General features: G+C 52.7%; 1 protein-coding gene across 1 annotated transcript in view; it reads left to right on the forward strand.

The window, feature by feature from the left end:
* The window catches only part of PLCG2 (phospholipase C gamma 2), a 126,054-nt gene that overhangs the window by 92,051 nt on the left and 13,891 nt on the right, over positions 1 to 20,112 (forward strand). Inside the window, exons 22-30 of the mRNA XM_036909355.2 lie at positions 3,199 to 3,308; positions 5,976 to 6,072; positions 7,417 to 7,483; positions 9,144 to 9,301; positions 13,322 to 13,424; positions 14,872 to 15,081; positions 16,508 to 16,653; positions 17,469 to 17,583; positions 18,499 to 18,666. Coding sequence (XP_036765250.2) covers positions 3,199 to 3,308; positions 5,976 to 6,072; positions 7,417 to 7,483; positions 9,144 to 9,301; positions 13,322 to 13,424; positions 14,872 to 15,081; positions 16,508 to 16,653; positions 17,469 to 17,583; positions 18,499 to 18,666 — 1,174 coding nt within the window. The remainder of the gene's footprint in view (positions 1 to 3,198; positions 3,309 to 5,975; positions 6,073 to 7,416; positions 7,484 to 9,143; positions 9,302 to 13,321; positions 13,425 to 14,871; positions 15,082 to 16,507; positions 16,654 to 17,468; positions 17,584 to 18,498; positions 18,667 to 20,112) is intronic.

Below are 20,112 nucleotides of genomic sequence, written 5' to 3' on the forward strand. Positions count from 1 at the left end.
TGTGCCTTGCTAAAATTCTGAGGTTAGGTGAACCACCTTTGGGCCAAACAGCTTCTAATTAAAAGTCTTTCAAATGTTTCCTGCTCACCGACTGAGCCTGTGGTGTTTATAAATTCTGTTTGGTTCACTGACCTCCTTGCAGCGTGAACGCTATCTCCCGTGCCCACTCGGGCTGTTGTGTAATTTCATGCAGGTAGGGATGGATTTGCTCCTAGTCCCCGGCTTCCCTTTTTTTTCATTTCATCTCAAATTTGGTTTAAACCTGCGGAAGAAGAAAGATGGCCAGTTTTCTATTTGGGGGGCCGTCTGGCACATGATTTGTGTCTACTTCTCGCTTAGGAAGAGGCCCTGCTGATGGGCTCTGTGTAAAAGCTAGAGACGAATTTCTTTTTTTTTTTTTTTGACTTAAAATCCTCAGCCAATGCACATCCCTTTCATCATGAAGTGAAGTCTTGAGAAGTTGTGGACAAGTGCAGCTATATGTGAAATGCGTCAGGGGACCCAATTTAATGGCAAAAACTTACTAGATGTGAAGTAATGGGAATGGCCTGGCCTCAGGACAGCCAGATGTCGGGATGGTGGGGACTGGGAAACTGAGGAACACATGCCTTATCTCAAGGGCAGCCGCCCCCCATGAGCAGTAGGTCGTAGGCTTTTCAGAGAGCAGGCCGGGCCTTCTGATGTCTGAAGACAAGCCAATAACCTGGATGTTTTATGTGAAATCTCCCCATTTAAAAATCCTGGTAAAGAAACCAAGTTGTAGAGAAATTCTTCCTAGACGAAGTGAGGGAAGTAAAACACGATTACATGCTGAATTTGATTGCAAGCTGTTGACTCTCGTGAGTGCCTCCACATGAAATGATTACTATTATTAGGATTGAAAAATTATGTGACAACTAAAAACACTTTTTTTTGTTTTGAGCTTTAAGCTTTAAGAGTTTATTTGGAAAACAAGATTATAGAAAAAGGCAAGTCCCAAAAGCTGGGGCATAGGCAGACCCCAAGGGGTTCAAAAAACCCACTTTGGCCACAAAAAAGTACCCAGCCTATTCCTGCCATACAAATGCGGTAGCTGTGTCTTCTCGTGATGTGCCACCCCTTTGGGTTTTTACCCACATGGAGAAGAATTTTATAGTCACTGCCACACACGCCTGCCATTTTTACTCTAGTTTGTTCACTTGCTGCTTGGTCATGTGTAGGTTTCCTCTCCACAGCAAATCTTATTAATAACCATTCTTGTTGAGCCCGGTAGGCCAGGTAATTTAGGTGAAAATACATGGGTTGCAATTTTAACTTAAAAAAAAAAAAAAGAGTGTTTTCAATGCTGCAGAATATTCCAGGTGGCTGTGCCGGCTTAGCGATGTCCCCGTCAGTGGCCATTTGAGCCCTTTCTCTAGCCTTGCCTCTTCTATTAAAACTGAAATGAGCTTCCTCATGCAGGAGGCTTTGGGCATTTTTTGCATTCTTTCTTTCGGATGAGTTCTTGGAAGTGGAATAACCAGATCAATAATAGGTAACACATATGGATAACTGCGTATTGAGCGTTGTTCTAAGCGCTTGACCACACGTTGGTCCTCACAACAGCCTGTGCAGTGGGTACTGTTTTTGTGCCCATTGTACAGGTAAGGAAACTGAGGTGCACAGAGGTTGAATAACTGCTAAGGTCGCATGGCTAGCGGGGTGTGGAGCTGGGATTTGCACCCAGGCAGGCTGGCTCCCAGGCATGTGCTCTTAGTCACCGTGCCGTGCCACAAACCGACGTGGTCGTCCAGTGTTGTTCGTGAGGACCTCCCCTGCCATCTGTCAGGGTGGAGACTTGCTCCTGCTAGAAGCTGTCGTATGACATTTCCCTTTGCCACTGGCTGTACCTTTCTTGTGGCCTTGGTGGCCGGCAGTGACCTGTGGAGTTCCGTGAGGAAAGATGCGGCTCTAGTCCTGTGTGCACCCTTGAAGCAAGATGCACAGGTAGAGCCAGCTCTTTGCAGGTGGGGAGGGCAGGAGTCCTGGGTGGCCTCTATTTGGGGGTTCCCATGGCACCGCTTCTAGACCCCACTGTGCTTTGTGTGGGACATCACGACTGTGGCAGTAACTCACATGAATTGTTCCATTTCTGAGCCCAGCCACTGACTGGCTGGTTGACCTTGGGCAAGGATACTTCATCTCTCTGTACCTCAGTTTCCTTATCTGTAAAATGGGTGTAATAACATTACTACCTACCTCTTAGGGCTGTTGTGAGGATTAAAGGAGATGACCAGAGATAAAAGGCCTGGGACGGTGCTTTGATTACAGGAAGCACTTAGGAAATGCCAGCCGTCGCCATTTTCTCGTTATATGAGATGCACGTTTAATAGTCTCAGCCACCCTGTGAAGTGAAGTTTTAATTCCCATTTCACAGATGGGGCACAGGCTCCGAGAGCCCCAGGGTTACATGGCCAGTTAAGCGGCACAGCCAATGCTCTGAGCCCGCGTGCCTGACCCCCCCGCCTGCGCGTGGAGGAGCAGTTTTCCTGGATTCCTTGTAAAGCTCGTTCCTATTTCTTTGGCCGGGGTGGGGGGCGGCTGCTGATGGAAACAGGTTCAACAGTGTAAGAGGTGTCCCCTTAGTATTTACTTGCTGTGGGTGTTTGTTTTGCCAGGGATTTATGCTTGCCAAGCAGCAGGCATTAAAACAAGTTCACCGAAGAGGAAGTCCATGCTGAGGTCTGCCCTGTTCCTGTCAGAGTAGAGACCACCTCCCGGGGAACATCACGGAGGGGCGCCTCGGTGCAATGGCACAATGCCAGTGTCCTGCAGGGGTGTAGTCAGGGAACCCGTGGCTGAGGTGAAATTACCGGTGGGGCCTGGGGCTGGCCAGGAAGTGGCGTGGACCCTGAGTTGGGAGGGCTGTCGAGCATGGGCACTGGGGACTTCAGAGGCTTAATCTGAAAGGCATATCCTTTCTTTGTTGAGGAAACTGGGCAATACTGGGTCCCGCCGGGGTGCCCTTGCCTTGGACCGGGTCAGGCCCCGTCACTCCCTGTTGACTTTGGGGCCACGGCGCCTTTGCAGTGCCAGCGCTCTGCCAGCAGATGGCACTGCGACCTTGGACTGAAGCCTCCTGCTCTCTGATGAGAAGAACCGCCTGTGCCGGAGAAGGCCGCCGCCTCCCTCGGCTGCCCTCAGCCGCCTGACCTTCTCCTTCTTGCTTTTCCCCGAAAGCCCCAGAGAACCGTGAAAGCTCTGTATGACTACAAAGCCAAGCAAAGCGATGAGCTCAGCTTCTGCCGGGGCGCCCTCATCCACAACGTCTCCAAGGAGCCCGGGGGCTGGTAAGGCTGGCGAGGCTGGGCTGCTTAGTAGATGAACTTGATTTGTCCCCTCTTGGTGGTGGGACTCAGGGGCAGGCTGAACTCTAACCCACTTTGTATGCAATTCCAGACTGTGACCCCTTGTACCTCCTCTGGGAAGGTGGCTCAATGCATGCCTTACTGGGAGAAGCGGATAAACAATAGTGATGACAATTATGACTATCTTACCATTTATCATGTCACATGATATGTATATTATTTCAGTTATAGCAGCAGCTGCCGTTTATTGAGGCCCTACTGTGTGCCCAGCACTGTGTTAACTGCTCTCACACACTGTTTAGCAGATCCTCCTCACAGCCCTGTGGATCTCTGGTTGTGATTATCCCCCCTGTACAGTTGTGGTGAATGAGCTCTCCAAGGCTGCACAGCTGCTGAATAGTGCAGGCTTTTTCTGTTTCACAAGCTTATGCATTACTTTAAATTTAAATTCTTATGCTATTGCTTAGTCCTGTCCCCTCTGCAGTGGCCCCAGCCTGGACTGAAAAGGGCACATTTTTAGGCCAGAGATACCAGGGTATGCTAGGGTTTAATTACTTCTTCCTCCTTGTCACCTGGGAAGGGAAATCTGCTGCCCATCCCTCCAGGCAGGTGGTTTGTGGGGTGGCTTCTACGTGAAAACAGTAAGAACTTGGTCATAACCTGAATGCTGGTGGACAGCCAAGCTGCTCACAACTTGGGCTTCTCTTCCTTCTACAACATAGCTGGACCTGCTCAGAGATCTGAACAGCAGCTCGAACAGAGTGTCTCTGTGTGTCGAGCACTGTTTAAACACTTCATTTGAAATAACTTGTTTAGTGCACACATGACCCTGGAAGGTCGGTCATTACCTGCATTTAATGGATGACCAAACTGAGGCAAAGACAAATACAGGAACGTGTCCAGGGCCATACGGCAGGTGAGGCTGGAAGCCAATCTCACTCTCTTAGCCTTACCCGTGTACTAGGTACAGAGGTTTGTAAAGTTTTTCTTCTTTCTTTTTTAATTTGGAGAACCTCTTTCCAACCCAAATCTTACTTGGATCCCCTAGAGTCAAAAACAGATAACAGCAGAGCTATCTGCAGAGGCTGGAGTGGGGGCTTGGGGCTTCTTATGTGCTTCCCACTGATATCTGCCCTCGCCCCCAGTGTCTACACCCCCACTGGTGTCCCCTCCCCGGTGGGTTCTGCTCTCTCCACTGCAGTCCCTGGAGCTCTTCCCTGCAGGCTCGCAGCCCCAGCTTGCCAGCCATGGTGTTGTTGTTCACCCGCCTCTCCCCAGGATAGAGATGTGCTGTCCCCTAGGTCCCCCCACCCCGAGTGGTGCAGCCAGAGCCCGGGTCACCCCCAGGCCCCTGACCGCACTCGCTGTGCTTCTGCATGTTGCCTCTTTGAGGTCCCAGTTCTGTCGGTGCAGGTGACTGACTTTAATCGAGTTGTGGGTAAAGCCCGGGTGAACACATGCTCTTCCATGTGTAAAATCGCCTCATGCCTTTCCACACCACTGGTGTGGATTCTCCAGATTTCCAAGGTTCGTGTTTGAGATGAATTAAGAGACCAGCTTAAGTGCTTTTGGTGAGAGGCATCGGTAAACTGCCCCTCACATCCCCTCCTCTCTGGTGGCACCAGCGCCACCTGGTAGGATGCTTGAGTTGTACCACCTTTTTTGCGTTTCCCCCAGACTGGTTCCAGTATAGCTGGGAGACTAAATAATTTTTGTCCAAACTGGGATGCATTTGAGAGTGAAGGGAATGGTCTTGTGCTAGGTTGTCGGCAATGAGTGTCAAGTTTGAGTCACAGGCAGGAGTTGAGGTCCAAGAGCTCCTGGGAAGACAATGCAGGGCTGAAGAGCCCGGGCTCGATTCTGAAAGTGTCAGAAGCCGTCGGTGTGGTGTGGTCAGGTTACATTCAGGAAAGAGCCCCCTGGCTGCAGAGAGTGGCTGCAGGAGAGCCTGCATGGAGTGGGTGGCCCTGCATGCCCAGGACTAGACCTGGGGGAGAATCTTGGAGGTGCCCACACCATTAACTGCCCGGAGTCGAGACACCTTTGTAGACAGGTTACATCTCCTGGTATTAGTGCTGCACAGAGGTAGGAAAAAGGCTGGGGGCAGTGTTTTACGTAAATGAGAACCAACACTGTGGAGCCCTTAGTATACACTGGGCCCTGTCCAAAGCTCCCAGCATATGTTAGCTCATGCAATCCCAGTAAAATCTGAGGGAGGCAGTAGGGTCATTCCTGTGGTACAGACGGAGAGGCTGGGGCGCAGTGAGCCTGTGTGCCTGGTGGTAGGGTTGATTCCAGGCTGTCTGGACCCAGAAGCACCTCTCTCCTGCCCTAGTTCCTGGGGCCCAGCCCTCCCTGAGGCGGGCTCGGGCCTGCTCGAGACTGCAGCTGTCGCCTCACGCGGCCCCTGCTGTCCCCTGAAAGCATTGAAACAGTTGACTTTTGGTGCCTTTGACCATATTTTAAGATCATGTTGAGGGGAGGATGGTGGCCCCCAATCACTCATTGTTGATAAAAAGAAAGCAGAGGATTCCTTTGAAATGCTCTGTAGTCACAGAAAATGACCACCACCTCTGGCCACCTGGCCACTTGGCCTCCCCCCACGCTGGCAGCTGGGCTCTGACGGGCAGTCTCTCTCTCCTTATCCAGGTGGAAAGGAGACTATGGAACCAGAATCCAGCAGTACTTCCCGTCCAATTATGTGGAGGACATTTCAACAGTTGATGTGGAGGAGCTGGAAAAGCAGGTGAGTCTCAGTCCTGGCACAGAGGGACCTGCCAATCCTGTTCTACAGGGAATCCACCGAGCCACCTCAGTGGGTACGTTGTGCACATGCTGCTGTGTGGTCTCTGTGGAGCACCAGAACAGGGACAACAGTGACAGGGAAATTGGAATTGTCCCCGACTTGTTGTGGGTGAAAGTCAGTGTGACAAGCCAGTCATGTTTTAATCAGGTTGTGCTGGGCCGGAAGGCTTTGCATATGCAGAATTCTCTCCTGAGCGAAAATGGCCAAACGGGGAATTTGTCCTTTGCTTAAAGCAGCTTGCAAATGAAACACATTTAGTTTGGCCAGCCAGACATGCGGAACATGCTTGGTGTGCATAAGCAAGCAGGCCTAAGTAGAAGGTGAGTTGAGGCCCTCCTGGTGACATTGCAAACCTGGTTTCTGTTTCCCAGCCTCCTCTTGCCCAGAAGGCTTGATGATTCACCTGCTCTTAGGTGACAACACTGTACCAGGGATGGACTCTTAAGGCTCGAACTTCCTCAGGGAGTTGGGGCAGTCGGGGAAGGCTGCATGGAGGAAGGGGCATTCGAGCCTTAAAAGTCAAATTAGAGATCAACATAAGACACCAGCAGAAGGGAATTCCAGGTGGGAGGTACAGCCTAAGCAAGGGTGTGGTGGCAGGAACATGGTTGTGTACAGTGTGCTCAGTATGAGGCAGGGATGTGACTCTGGCTGCGGGCCTACTGCGTTGCCCTGACACAGTCAGCATTAGCCCTTGGGGGCGGTGGGGAGGGGGAATACAAGCAAGGGAAGATGCACAGTTCTGCCAGCTCCCCTCAGACAGAGGTATTCTCCACCTCACCTGATCCTGGGATGGTTCAGACATGCAGCAGTGTGTGGAGCTGGAAGGCTGACAGGGCCTGGAGAGCCTCGAAGCCAGATCAGGAGCGTGGGCATTGCTCCTGCAGGACATGGGAGGTGCAGAAGGTTCTGGAGCTGGGCTTCAGGAGGCCAGATAGTCAGGTAGTGCCATTTCAGAATAATGGCAGAGGAAGTAGTGTTTAGGATGTTTTTTGAAACCAGATCTACAGAAATGCTTCAAAAACCTGTTCTTGAATTCACAAGGCACATTTTTACAGATTGGAAAATGAAACGCCGAACCTGCCAGCACCTGCTCACTGCTGGGTCCCTGGCAGCAACGTGCTTCATTATTTAGCTCTCTCCCCACGGATGTGTCCTGTAATGAAAATGCGTTTTAAACAGTTCCACAGGCAGTGTCTCTGCTAAATGGTGTGCTTTGGAAACTGGTTGTCTTTTTATTATTCCTGTTAAGTCTAATGTGACTTATGTCTTGTTTCTTCACAGATTATTGAAGACAATCCCTTAGGGTCTCTTTGCAGAGGCATATTGGATCTCAACACCTATAACGTTGGTATGTGCCCACGTGGTCTTAGCCTGACTTCCCACCCAGATCCCCTACAGCCGGGCCTCAGAAGCGCCCCCGGCAGGGCGGCGGCTATTGCTCAGTCCTTGTAGCCTTGACTGGGATGCGAAGCCAGGTACGGGCCAGGCTGGTCAAGCACTGCAGTGTTGTGTCTGCTGTTAGGATCTGTGAAGTGCTAAGCCAGAGCTGGTATGTCGTAAGTGTGAGACGAATGTCGGCTGTTGTATCTCCCAGCTGGTATCTGCCCGGGTGTCCCAGGCTTTTCTAGGAGGAGCAGAGATGCCGGCCGGGCTGCGGTGAGCATGGAGCTGGGAATGTCTGGTTCTAAGCCCAGCTCTGCCTTTCGGTCGCTATGAGACCCTGGGCCTGCTTCTTCTCCTTTCTGAACCATAGCTTCCTGGCTGCTCAGCCAGGCACCAGGAGACCTGGCCTGCCCACCTCGGAGTCTGGTGCAAGGAGGGAAGCAAAGGCCTCGGCCTCGGCCTCACAGGCTCGTACAGTGGTGGTGGCAGTGTGGGATTTGTGTGGGGCTTCCTGGGCCTCGACTGTGCGTGCTTTTAAGTGGGCGAGTTGTACTCCCACACGAGGGGCTGAGGCAATGAGGAGGGATGTTCCTGGCAAGAAGCCCAAGCAGGTTTCTTTGCTGAGCAGCCCTCCGTGCTCCCTGCAGCCCATCAGTCCATTAGCTGGATACAGAGAAGAGGGATTCTTTGTTCCAATTAACAAAAGAGAAGACCAAGCCCCTAAGTGACCACAGGGCATGCCCGAGGTCCTGCAGTGAGTTAACGGACTAGCCAGGCCTGGGGCATTCTGGGCTTGTGCCTTCTCTTCCGCCAAGCTTTGTATCATCTCCCAGACCCTCTTTGCAGAGCACAGATGTGCGGCCCTGGGCATAGTGAAGAGGCCGCTTGATCAGAGCCTTAGCTTTGCCCCACTGGCTATGTGACCTGTGTGTTACTTTGCTTAAGTGAGGCTATTTCCTCCCCAGTCAAACAGGCATAAAAAGAGCACCTCCAAAGGGTGTGATCAGGATTCAGTAAGACACAGTGGGTGTAATCTGCTTAGACTATTGCCTGGCATATTAGAGCTCAGAGATCTTAGCTAGTGATATTACTTGGCAGATAATTTTTCTTCTCATAGCCTAATTTTCTTATCTAGAAAATACTTTCCCTGCAGAGAGAATCCATTCCATACCTCTCTTCTTGCCTCTGATGGCTGCTGGCCATCCTTGGGTGTCCTTGGCTTGTGGCTGCATCTCTCCAGTCTCTGCCCGTGTCTTCAGTGGCCATCTTCCCTATGTCTGTGTCTCACATTTCCCTGTCTGATTTCGGGCCTACTGTCTCATCTCAGGATCCCTAAGCACTTAAGCACAAGACCTAGTCCAAGTAAGGCCACATTCACAGGTCGCAGAGGTTAGGATGTGGACACCTTTTCGGAGCACAGTCCTCAGCCTGCTGCATGTCACAGGCAGGAACGTCCAGGAGGCAGATGCTGCCCGATGTGAGGTTGGCGTCCCAGGCCGCACTGAGCGTGATGCAGCCATGGCGGTTTGGGTGGTCCATGAGAGGAGTGGCCGGGCCATGTGAAGCCTGGTCTTCCTGTGGCCCCTGCACAGGCTGACCAGGACTTTCGTTATTCCCTCCCAAAGTGAAAGCCCCCCAGGGGAAAAACCAGAAGGCCTTCGTCTTCATCCTGGAGCCCAAGAAGCAGGGCGACCCTCCGGTGGAGTTCGCCACGGACAGGGTGGAGGAGCTCTTCGAGTGGTTTCAGAGCATCCGGCAGATCACCTGGAAGATCGATACCAAGGCAGGCACCTGCTCACCTGGGCTCGGGTGGGCCTGACGTCCTCAGGCCCCAGCACTCTGCTGAGGCTCCCATGGGGCCCGGGTAGCAGGTGGAGCAGGGAGGAGATGGAGTGGGTTCGGATGATAAGGCCACCCGTCCCGGAGAGAAAAGGGATCTCAGAGGTGCCCCTGTGAAGCGGGCTCTAGGATGTACTGTCAGAAGGCTCGAGTGTGTGCCCTGGCAGTCAGTGTTTGGGGCCTGTCTGGCCCTGCATATCTCAGCAGGAAAGTATTGCATTCCTCATTTTGAATGGTTTCTTGTTGCTAAGCATTGTTCAGAGCAGCCTGTATCCTCCCCGCCAAGCATTCACTGCCGGGCCTGCTGGGACCCTCAGCGGGACCTGGGACTCCCATCCTTGACAAGACCCTGTTCTTCCCCTCCAGAAGTTTGTATGCTTGTGGAGGGGCTACCACTCTAGATGGGAGTGAACTTTTAGGGTTTTTCCTAGCTGGAGTATTAGTGTTTGGCTGGGAGTGTTTTGTGAAGGGTGGCGTTCTGGTGAAGAATAGGAGGTTTAGGATTAGGCAGACGAGTTCACAGCCGGCAGGGATGGACCCAAGGCAAGTAACTACACCCCTCTGGGCCTCAGTTTCTTTGTCTGTAAAACAAGGAGCCAAATACCTAAATGACAAGATGTAGTGAGGATGAAATGAGATGATGTGTGCCGAGTGCCTGACACAGCAGGGTCACGGCGGCATCTAACTGCTGCATCCCTGCCAGGTGAGACTGTATCTTACATGTGTAGCTGCATCTTGGGTGAGAGAGTAAGGTTCCGTCTGCTCTCTCTTGTGGCCACACAACTAGGAAGAAATTTTAGGGTTTCCATGTACCTGGTTGCTTCTAAGGCAGATCTTGACCCTAAGGACTGATTTCAAAGGGTCTTTGATTTTTTGCTCTTTGGGTGCCTCTGACTTCTGGGCACAATTGAGTCTTCCTCCTCGCATGTACTCGGAGGGTCACCCACTGGCAGCCTGGTCTTCCCTTCCCCCTGGAGGGCCTCCCATCTTGGCCAGTCTCTGGTCCCCTGAGACCCCTTGACTTACCCATTCGACACCCCAGCGTGAAGTCCTCTTCTTCAGAAGACTTTCTGAGAGAGCTGGTTGTATGCTGCCCTCCCTGGCAGGGCCCGCTGTCTGTCCCAGTCTGGTCACAGGCCTGGTGACAGTCCTGAACCCAGGACTGGTCGCACCCTCACCAGTTACTTCGGGTGGACCATGCACTTGAGGCCAGCAAGGCCGTTCCCACTTCTGACGGGCCGCCTCATCTGCCCGCTTGGGCCCCTGGTGCAGTACTGCTCTGAGCCACAGGGGCGCCACTGTCCTGAGGGTTATTAGGAAGATCATCCCCTGACCCCCTGCTGCCTTCTCACTGAAACCTGTGTGGCACCGAGTGCCAGCATGCGACCCTCCTGTGCATATTCTAGTGTTTGGGGTTCTGGGTCCCTCCAGCTGAGAATGGAGGAGAGCCCTGGTGAGAAGCCCTAGGCGCTGTTCCCTGGAGACCTTGTTGTCCGGCATCCAGGCTGCCTGACAGTGGAGAAGGGCCTGGTTATGACACCCTCTGCCCTGTGCATCCTGGGCCTCTGCTTCTCTTAACGGGGGAAAAGGGAGTTTCCTGGGAAGATTCCCCGCCACCGCCCCCCCAGCCCCCACTAAGCCCTCCCCAGGGACGGTTTCTGAAACCAGGCCTAGATCTTCAGGGCTGCTGTTCTCTGCCTTAGAGCTACATTCCTCCTTAATTGGTTTTTACGTCTGCTAAGATTTCATGAGGAAAAAAATATTTTAAGTCCTAATATTACATATGAAGGTTAGAAAAATAGGAGTCAGCAGAATCAGCCGAGTTCTGGCTCCAGGCACAACTGGCCTTTGGAACTAACGTGAGACAAGGCTTTAGCCCACGGCCGGGAGCTCCCCACCGAGGCCTCACAGCTGCCCCGGCCCTCGGACCTGCTCAGGGCTCTGTGAGTTCACGGTCTCTGGCTTCCTTCCCTCAACAGCAAAAGTCCAGTCACCAAGCTGCGCCTCTCAGCGAGTTCCCACAGCCTGACCGGTGAGGTCTGTGGGCCTCCCGATTCTGAGACGGCCCCGGGGGCGAAGCCTGCAGGTCAGGGAGTAGAAGTTACATGATTTGGAAGCAGCAGCTGGGATCTCATCTTGAGCTGCTGTGCCGAGTGCGGCCAGAGTTGCTGCGTGTGAGGTGGCGCGTGTCCCACCCGTTCTCGGTTCATCAGTTCTGTTGTCATTAGAGGTGATGTGTGTTGTGGGGTTTCCTGTCCCCAAACACCCCCACGGTGAAAGTCACGAGTGCAAAGCATTCAAAGCCAGGTTGATACAAAGACTGGGAGGAAATACCTAAAAATTGAAAAGAAATAAGGCCCCAGTTTCCCAACAGCATTTGGCTGTTGACCGTCTGGCCGACATCTGTGCCTGTTGCTCCAGGCCCATCCCACCCGCCTGCTTGTTCCCGAGGACGTTCAGGAAGACGGAGGGGCTGGTGAAGGGCGGGTGCACACAGACGGGGGAGGGCGGAGTCTGGAGCTTGTAGTCCTGTCCAGCTGTCCTGCCAACGTGGTCGTCGCCGCTCTGAGGCTCCCCTAAAGGCTTATTTGTTGGTCAGGGCCGAGGCCCACTTTGGCCCCGGGGTTGGTCAGGGCTGAGGCCCACTTTGGCCCCAGGGTATACGTCGGCACCCGTGGGCGAAGGCATTCATACGGAAGAGAGCGGGCCCCTCACCTGCTCGTGGAGAGGGCTGTTTTCATCCTCTGCCTGGACGGGCGTTTTGGGGGCGGCCTGAGTAGCTGCTGTTTGTTTTTGCCACAAGCCTGGTGCAGTGCAGGGGGCCCCTTGCTTAGTCTGACAGCCCTGGGAGGGAAGTCCTCATGTTAGCCTCACTTTACAGTTGTGGAAACTGAGGCGCAGACTGATTATACGCCTTGCTGAGTTGACACAGCCAATAAACAGGGCCTGCTTTTGAACCGTGTCCCCGATTCCAGTTCCCATGTGGTGACCGCGTGGTCCGTAGCCTGTCCACCAAATAACCTCTGTCTCCTGGTCATCCCGCATGTGCTCTCAGTGGGCACAGGCCTGGCTCTGGTGTGGAACAGCACCAGTGCCAGGACAGATGAGGGCAGTGGAAGCCAGGACCAGGAGAGACATTGAATGCTCCAGAAGGTCGGCGGAAAGCCACCTGCCGTCTCCTGTCCTGCTGGAGTTACCCAGGAAGGCTTCCCAGAGAAGAGTGACTTGGGTGGAGTCCACAGGGCAGAGGGGGCTGGGTGGGGGCTGCAGGGGTGAGGAGCCAGGAGCAAGGAGTCTGTTGCTGTGGTTCAGGGGGACCCGGGAGCATTCTAGAAGGCTCTTCAGGACCCAATGGCCGATGGTGTGTAAGGGGCGAAGCGGAGTGGCACCAGAGATGAGACCCATTGCTCAGGCATCTGGTCTTGTCACTGGCATGCTGTGTAGCCTGGGGTAAGCTGCTCAGCCTCTGTGTTCTGTAATTTCTTTGTACAGTGGAGATAAATTCTACCTCTCGGGGGATATGTGGGCTAACACAGATAATGCCCATCAAGCGCTTTGTGTGCGATGCCCGAAGCCAAGCAGCCCCCAATCGTGAATGCTTTTATCTGCATATAGTATTCTCTCAAGGCTCCCCTATGACCAGTGGGAGGCTGAGGGTCACCTGGATTGGGGTGCGGTCAGAAGCCAGGCCTGCACAGATGGAGACGGATTTGGTGGTGGGTCCTCTGAGGGGAGATGGCCCCCAAGTCCGTGGCATGGAAACCACTGGTCAGGGACTTCGGCCTGAGAGGGAGGACAGAGAAGGGGCTGGGGGCAGAAACATTGTACCTGGTGAGGAGCTGAGTGAGTCCAAGGCCAGGAGGAGGGAGGCAGGTGGGAGGAAAACGCATGCCCATGAGCTGGGAGGGTGGGACTCTTTAGATGTGGGCCTGGGGGCTGAAACCAGACGGCCGGCTCCCAACAGGAGAACAACATGAAGTACTGGGAGAAGAACCAGTCCATCGCCATCGAGCTCTCAGACCTGGTTGTCTACTGCAAGCCCACCAGCAAGACCAAGGACAACTTAGGTACCGCCTCCCGGGGGCGCCTCCGTCTTCCGTGGAAACCCGTTTCCCTGGGCACCTGGCGGTTGTCATTGTCCGGGTAGAGTGGCTCCTGCCTGTTCCCAGCTGCTCGAGCTTGTCCTCAAGCGCTGGTGAAACAGGCCCTTCCGGTACCTTCCGGAGGAATATCTGAGAGGGTGGGTCCATTTCTTACAGCTGCAAAGCTGGTGGCTGTAAACAGCATATATTTATTCTCACCGTCCTGGAGGCCAGCAGTCTGAAACCAGTGTTCCAAAAGTGGGCCGAAACCGAGCTGCCGGCAGGGTCCGCGCCCTCTGTGCCCTCCACAGCCTCCGCTCCTTGTCTCCTCGGGCTCCTGGCGGCTGCCAGCCAGCCCTGGCCCGTGGCTGCGTCACCCGGTCAACCTCTGTGGTCACAGTGCCTTCTCTTCTGTGGAGTCAAGTCTCCCTCTACTTCTCTATTATATTGACATTTGGGGCCTGGATCACCTCCCCATTTCAGCTTCCTTAATTTAATCTCATCTGCCACGCCCCTTTTGCCATATAAAGCAACATATTCATAGGTTCCAGGGATCAGGACCTGGGCATCTTTGGGGGCTGTTATTCAGCCTGCCACAGAAGGATTAAAAAATGGATCTTCTACCACATTTTCCACTGTAGCAAGTTCTTTGCATCTAATAATGATCATGTTCATCTGTTTTTCCACCTCTTAAAGAACTTATATATTTGATCCTCTGTCCTGGAGCCACAGATTCTTGAGATGAGAGTAGTCCTAAACCCTAGGGTTAAAGGTCATCGGGAGGCTGGTCCCCAGGCAGCTCTCCATGCAGGGAAGGAAGCCAGAGCTTGGAACCAGCCTCAGCCAAGCCCTGCGTGTCCATGGGCCGTCCCTCTGCAGTTGGAGGTGAAGGAGCAAAGCTGCCTCCAAGCAAAGAGTCATTTGCATGTTCCCACCCTCTCTGTTCATTCCCCGTTCAGCACACAGGCACCCCTCTCCAAGCACAGCCCCTCCTGCGGACAGTGGGTTCTGCCCCCACCAGAAGGCTTGGTTTGTGCATCTTGTGTCCACGACATCTTTGATAAGGAAGCCAGACCTATTGTCAGCCTCCTCTCCTCCCACCCACTGACCCCCCGGGCCGTGCCTCCACCCGCCCCCTTCCTATCACTGTACCACTTTAGTGTTTGCTCATACAAATCCGGTTTTAAGCAAAAAGTAAATTACAGTAATCCTAGACTGGAAGGCTGTGGGAACACGGCTCCCTTTGATATCTGGGATCCCTGTGGGCTGAGCCCAGAGTAGTATCAGTTATGGCAGTAACATCTCAACTACTTGAATGTCTTGTCCAAGAGAGATTCCTGGTCTCATCTCATGGCTGTGCATCTAGCTACAGCAACAAGCATTCAGAAAACGTGGGACGCAGAATAAATGGTGGCTCCCTCTCTGTGTGCAGAAAACCCCGATTTCCGAGAAATCCGCTCTTTTGTGGAGACGAAGGCCGACAGTGTCATCAGACAGAAACCCGTCGAGCTTCTGAAGTACAACCAAAAGGGCCTGACCCGCGTTTACCCGAAGGGCCAGAGGGTGGACTCCTCCAACTACGACCCCTTCCGCCTCTGGCTGTGCGGCTCCCAGATGGTGGCACTCAACTTCCAGACTGCAGGTAAAGGGGGACCGACTGTGGCTGGTAAATGATGCCAGGACAGTGGCATCGTCCCGGGCACAGTCTGCTGGGGCCACCAGGGTGACCGTCTCCTGGGCCGTGATTTGTCTTATGAACTGTCAGGGTCCAACCAGCGTGCTAATGTGGGGCTTGGCAATTGAATGGGTCCACGAAGGGGACTGATGGCACCCGTGATTGGCAGGCTCTCTGATGGCAAGTGACAGGTGCTGAGTCAGTGTGGCTTAAGAGAGAAAGGAAACATCAGCTCATGTAATTCAAGTCCAGGAGCTGGCACTTGGCTTCAGGTCCAGCTGGACACAGGTGTTCAGTGCCCTCTCTTCTGCTCCTGACCCATCCCTCCATGAGGGCGTCATGCTCAGCCTCTCTTTGGAGACAGATGCGGGGCAGTGGGGGGAACCCGACAGGTGGAACTTTGTATACAAGTGGCAGCTTCGATAGCAGAGCTTGGCAGCTTTCATATTGTTGAAGCCTCCTTGGGGATCTGTTAGTCTGTGGTCCCTGTATGTCGTTTTATGCCTGCATAGGATTCCGTGGGCAACTGTAATTTATTGACCTGGCTCCCTGCTGAGGCGCATTCATGTGGTCTCCCACCATTTGCTTGGACAGCCCGGCCTCCCGTAACCTTACCCGAGCGCCGTCTCTCAGTGGGGGTGGATATCTGTGGAATATGCAGCGTTGGCATTTTGATCAGTTCTGCTCTGAGGAGAACCAGTGCATACCTGTGTCCAGTGGCACCTGAGCTAGGACACTCAGCCACACTGCCCTTGTGGAGATGGTGGCTGGGAGTGCACACTGGTAAAATGGTGGCACACACCCTTTTTGGCATAAGTTTGACAATTTAGTTTTACCAAGCTTTTCATTCTTTGCCCATCTGACAGCTGCCAATTGATGTTCTGATGTAGTTAGTTTCCCTTGTTGGTATTTCTCTTATGAGTAACTTTAACCAGGTTTTCCATGTATTTAGGAAGCCTTTTTTTTTCCCGTACAACCGTGCATGTTTCTTACCCAGTTTTTCTAACGTATGGCATACCTTTGTCAGATCTCTGAATAGTTTGAGTGCATATGTTTATATTTACCTGTCATTTGAGTTAAAATACCTTTTCTCTCTACAGCATGTCTTGTCTTTTATGGGAATATTTTTTTATGTAGAAATTTTTTAGCTTAGAGTAGGTTTTAATCATCTTCTTTTTTTCCACTGGTTCTGGATTTTGCATCATACTTGGAATGCTGTTCTGCAGTCTGAGAGTTTTTTTGAACCCATCTTTCCAGGTCAGATACCTATTTTCACAACTATCCCGAGTTGTATTTGGAAGGAGGTATAAGTCACTCCCTACCTAGCACCCCCTGGCCCAGGAGGCCGCCTTCCTGTGCCTGACTTACAGCGGCAGTTCCCTTTCCCTCCCAGATAAGTACATGCAGATGAATCACGCCTTGTTTTCCCTCAATGGGCGGACGGGCTACGTCCTGCAGCCTGAGAGCATGAGGACGGAGGAGTATGACCCCATGCCGCCCGAGGCCCAGCGGAAGATCCTGATGACGCTGACTGTCAAGGTGAGGCCCAGATCCAGGCACGCACAGCGCTGCACCCTAGCTGTGCCCACCTTCCTGTCCAAATGTTTCACCAGCACCGGACGCGTGCTCTCCAGCATTGGTTCAGGGGAGCAGGGAAGGGTGGGGATCCCTCCCAACGTACCTTGGTCACCCCCCAGTGGTGTCTGCAGGGGTAAGGTGTGCCTCCACCTCTTGCTCGGTTCAGCAGGGTGTCTCTGAGGTCCCACCGAGGGCCTCCTCTGGCCAGAAATAGAGGGAAACCAAACTTGTGGGAAATGGTCAATTGGGTCTTCATGGAAGAGAGAGTTTATCCTCCATTGGCCAGTTTGGGGGTGAAAGCTTTTAAGACTTCCTCTGACTTCCAAAGCATGTGTCACCTCTTTGTAGGAGCTTTTTTCTCCTTTTTTTGGAAACCACGCAGGTAGAGAAATGAATGGCATTTTTCATAAGATTAAGAAAGAAAAAAATGAAGTTTATTTAAGCAAAGATCTTTTAAAAAAAGCCAGTTCAGAAATAATACTATGTTCTCCCCTATCTTTTCCTGGGGCCGGGGGGATCGAGTGACTAAACTGTCTCTAGGTGCCCACCTGGGTGTATGTGTTTCTGTGCTCAGGTGAGGTCCACCTGTTCAGGGTGAGGGCATGCAGGCTCCAACCCTGGCTTATTCTTAACCCCAGCTCTCCACCCCCATTTCCTCATCCATGGGCGGGAAACAGTGGGGCGTCCACCAGTCCTAGACCCCAGCCACTCAGAGCCCGTCAGCCCTTCCCAGGACCGATCTGGGGGATTTCCCATACTCACCTGGGCTGTCCTAGGTTCTTGGGGCTCGCCATCTGCCCAAACTTGGACGAAGCATTGCCTGCCCCTTCGTGGAGGTAGAAATATGTGGAGCTGAATATGACAACAGCAAATTTAAGACAACGGTTGTGAGTAAGTTGCCTGGGTTCGTTCTGTCAAACCTCAAGCGATTTGAATCACATGTGGGGGATGCTGTTCATTGGGGATTTCATGCCATTTCTATCGTCCAGGGCTTTTCCTTCATCCCTCTTGTCCACTACGATAAAGCCGGAGGGGTGAGGGGACAGAGGGCCGTGGGATTGTGTGTTGGGCTCGTGCCCAGGGCTGCACTTCTCCGCCTGTAACTCACGACAGGAGTCCTGGGCGACGCCTGGCTCTCTGCACCACGATGCTCGGCTGGTCCTCTGTGTGCAGCAGCCCCCTCCTCTTTGCCCACCAAGTCCAAGGCCAGGCAGCAGAGATGTAGAGAGGACCTGGAGGGCACAGCCCAGCATGGGCAATTTTACCCCGGAGGGGAGGGAGGCCAAGAGAATTGCTTGTTCTCCCATTTGAAGCCGGGAAGAAACTATGAACTCTGGGCCTTTTAAGTGGGACCCCTGCCCCTGGGGAAGGTAGCTCTGTGAACAGCTCATGTGCCGACCAGTGACACTGGCGTGTGTGAGGGGCGGCAGGGTTTCCGCCACTGCTCCGGAGCCTGTGCCTGTCTCCGTGTCTGCCTCTCAGCAGGCCTGACACAGGTCCCCCGGCAGAGGAGGCCGTGGAGGCCCTCGCTCTTCCGGATGCCACACATTCCTGCCCTCCCATTTCCTTTCAGGGAGTCAGGCTAGGAGATGTATAAGGGGGAGGTGTTCTCTGCTTACTGAGGGCCAGCCCTGGGACAACAGCTGTCCAGCTTTGCTACTGGAGAAAAGTTTATTTCTTAGATCTTGGCATAGGTGCATGTTGACATGGTCGCCGTAAAGCTGCAAAGCCCATGGATGTAGAGATGGTTTGACCAGGAGAAGGCAGGACAAGTGGGGCCTTTAATGAGCTCTGAACTCCTTCCAGATGACAACGGCTTAAGCCCTGTTTGGGCTTCAACACAGGAGAAGGTGACGTTTGAAATTTATGACCCAAACCTCGCATTTCTGCGCTTTGTGGTTTACGAGGAAGATATCTTCAGCGATCCCAACTTTCTCGCTCACGCCACTTACCCCATTAAGGGGATCAAATCAGGTAAGACATCTTCATTAAGATGTTCCATGAGGGCTAGCATCATTTTGGTCTGTGCTGCTGGCTTTAAAAGAATGAAAGAGGCACGGTCCCTGGTTTCTATTAAGTCATTGCAAAACTGGCTGGGTGGGTGGCTTGGATCTGGTCTCCTGGTGGTTACCGTGAGGCAGCCTGTTACTTCGCATGGGGTTCGAGGAGGGGAGATGGCAAAATGGGATTACTAGCAGATTGTCCTGGCATTGTGTTTGATTCGTTTTGAAAGCTTAAAAGCTGTTTGCCTGTCCTCAGCCAGGGCCAGGGGCTTAAGTTTGGTTGGATGTCCCCCACTCCCTGGCTGGCAACATGCTGCGGTGGGAGGAAAAGGCCTCCATAGCTTCTGAGTTGCCGTCTTAGATCCGCCTCTCTCAAGTCATCTCGGGAAGTCACAGGCTTGCTGGGCTCTGCCTTCCTGTTCTGTAAAATCGGGATGGTGGATTTACTCTTTCCAGTTGTTTTCCAGTTTTCCTCCTTGCCGAACAAAACCAAACCCCTTTATGCTTTAAGAAGGGTCCTTTTGTGTTTGTCTGGGACCAAGCCAAGGTGGGTCATGTGACCACCTCTTAATCAGGAGACAGAGGGGAATTGGGACCCCTGAGCGTGGTGCTGCTTCGGGGCCACTGATCCAGGTTGCTACTCGTAATACGGCTATCCGCATCTTGCGAACGGTTTTTCTAATTTACGTTCCTGCTGGATTTTATATAGAATGCCTGACAAAACAGGTCCTCACTCAATGTTGGATTCTCTTTTCCCCCTTCCTTAGGATTTCTGAGGCATGAAACATAAATAATCTCATAGATCCTTCTGGATTCCTCATGAGGTCCAGGTCCCCTGTTTCGTAAGGATCATTTTTCAAGAGAAAAAACTCACTCATGTATCAGTGATCTTTATACACCTACAGTCTTTTCTCTTGATGTTGCTTGGAGACCTTGGGTTCTTTTTTTGTTGTTTTTTAATTTCCTAAACCTGGAACATATCAGGCATTTATCCTAAATGTTTACTTTCCTTAGTATCATAACTCTGATTCTTCTACCACTGGGGCCTTGCCTGACGAGGCATGGGGGGTGGTAGGAGTTAGGAGATGCAGGCTCTTGGGGTGGGACCAGGAGTCTGCAAGGTTAGACCCTTGGATGGCACTTCGAGAAAGCTGAGCCCATCTTATCATCAAAGAAGCAAATTCCTAAGGCAATGAGTAGGTTACACAAGAATTTGAGATGTTTAAATGGTCTGATACTTGGCAGCCCCTCTTAGTTAACTGCATTAACTCAGCAGTGTAGCCACAGTCTCTGTAATTTGTCTCTTTTGGTTTAGCCAAATAAATAAGGCTTCAGACAGGGTTCCTGTTGCAGTGGCTGCCCGTCCCTAGCGCGTCTCCACTGGCCGCCTCCCCTGCAGACGAGTAGCTGCAGGCCC

The sequence above is a fragment of the Manis pentadactyla genome, chromosome 15 (assembly GCF_030020395.1).
Source record: "Manis pentadactyla isolate mManPen7 chromosome 15, mManPen7.hap1, whole genome shotgun sequence".
Classification (NCBI taxonomy): domain Eukaryota; kingdom Metazoa; phylum Chordata; class Mammalia; order Pholidota; family Manidae; genus Manis; species Manis pentadactyla.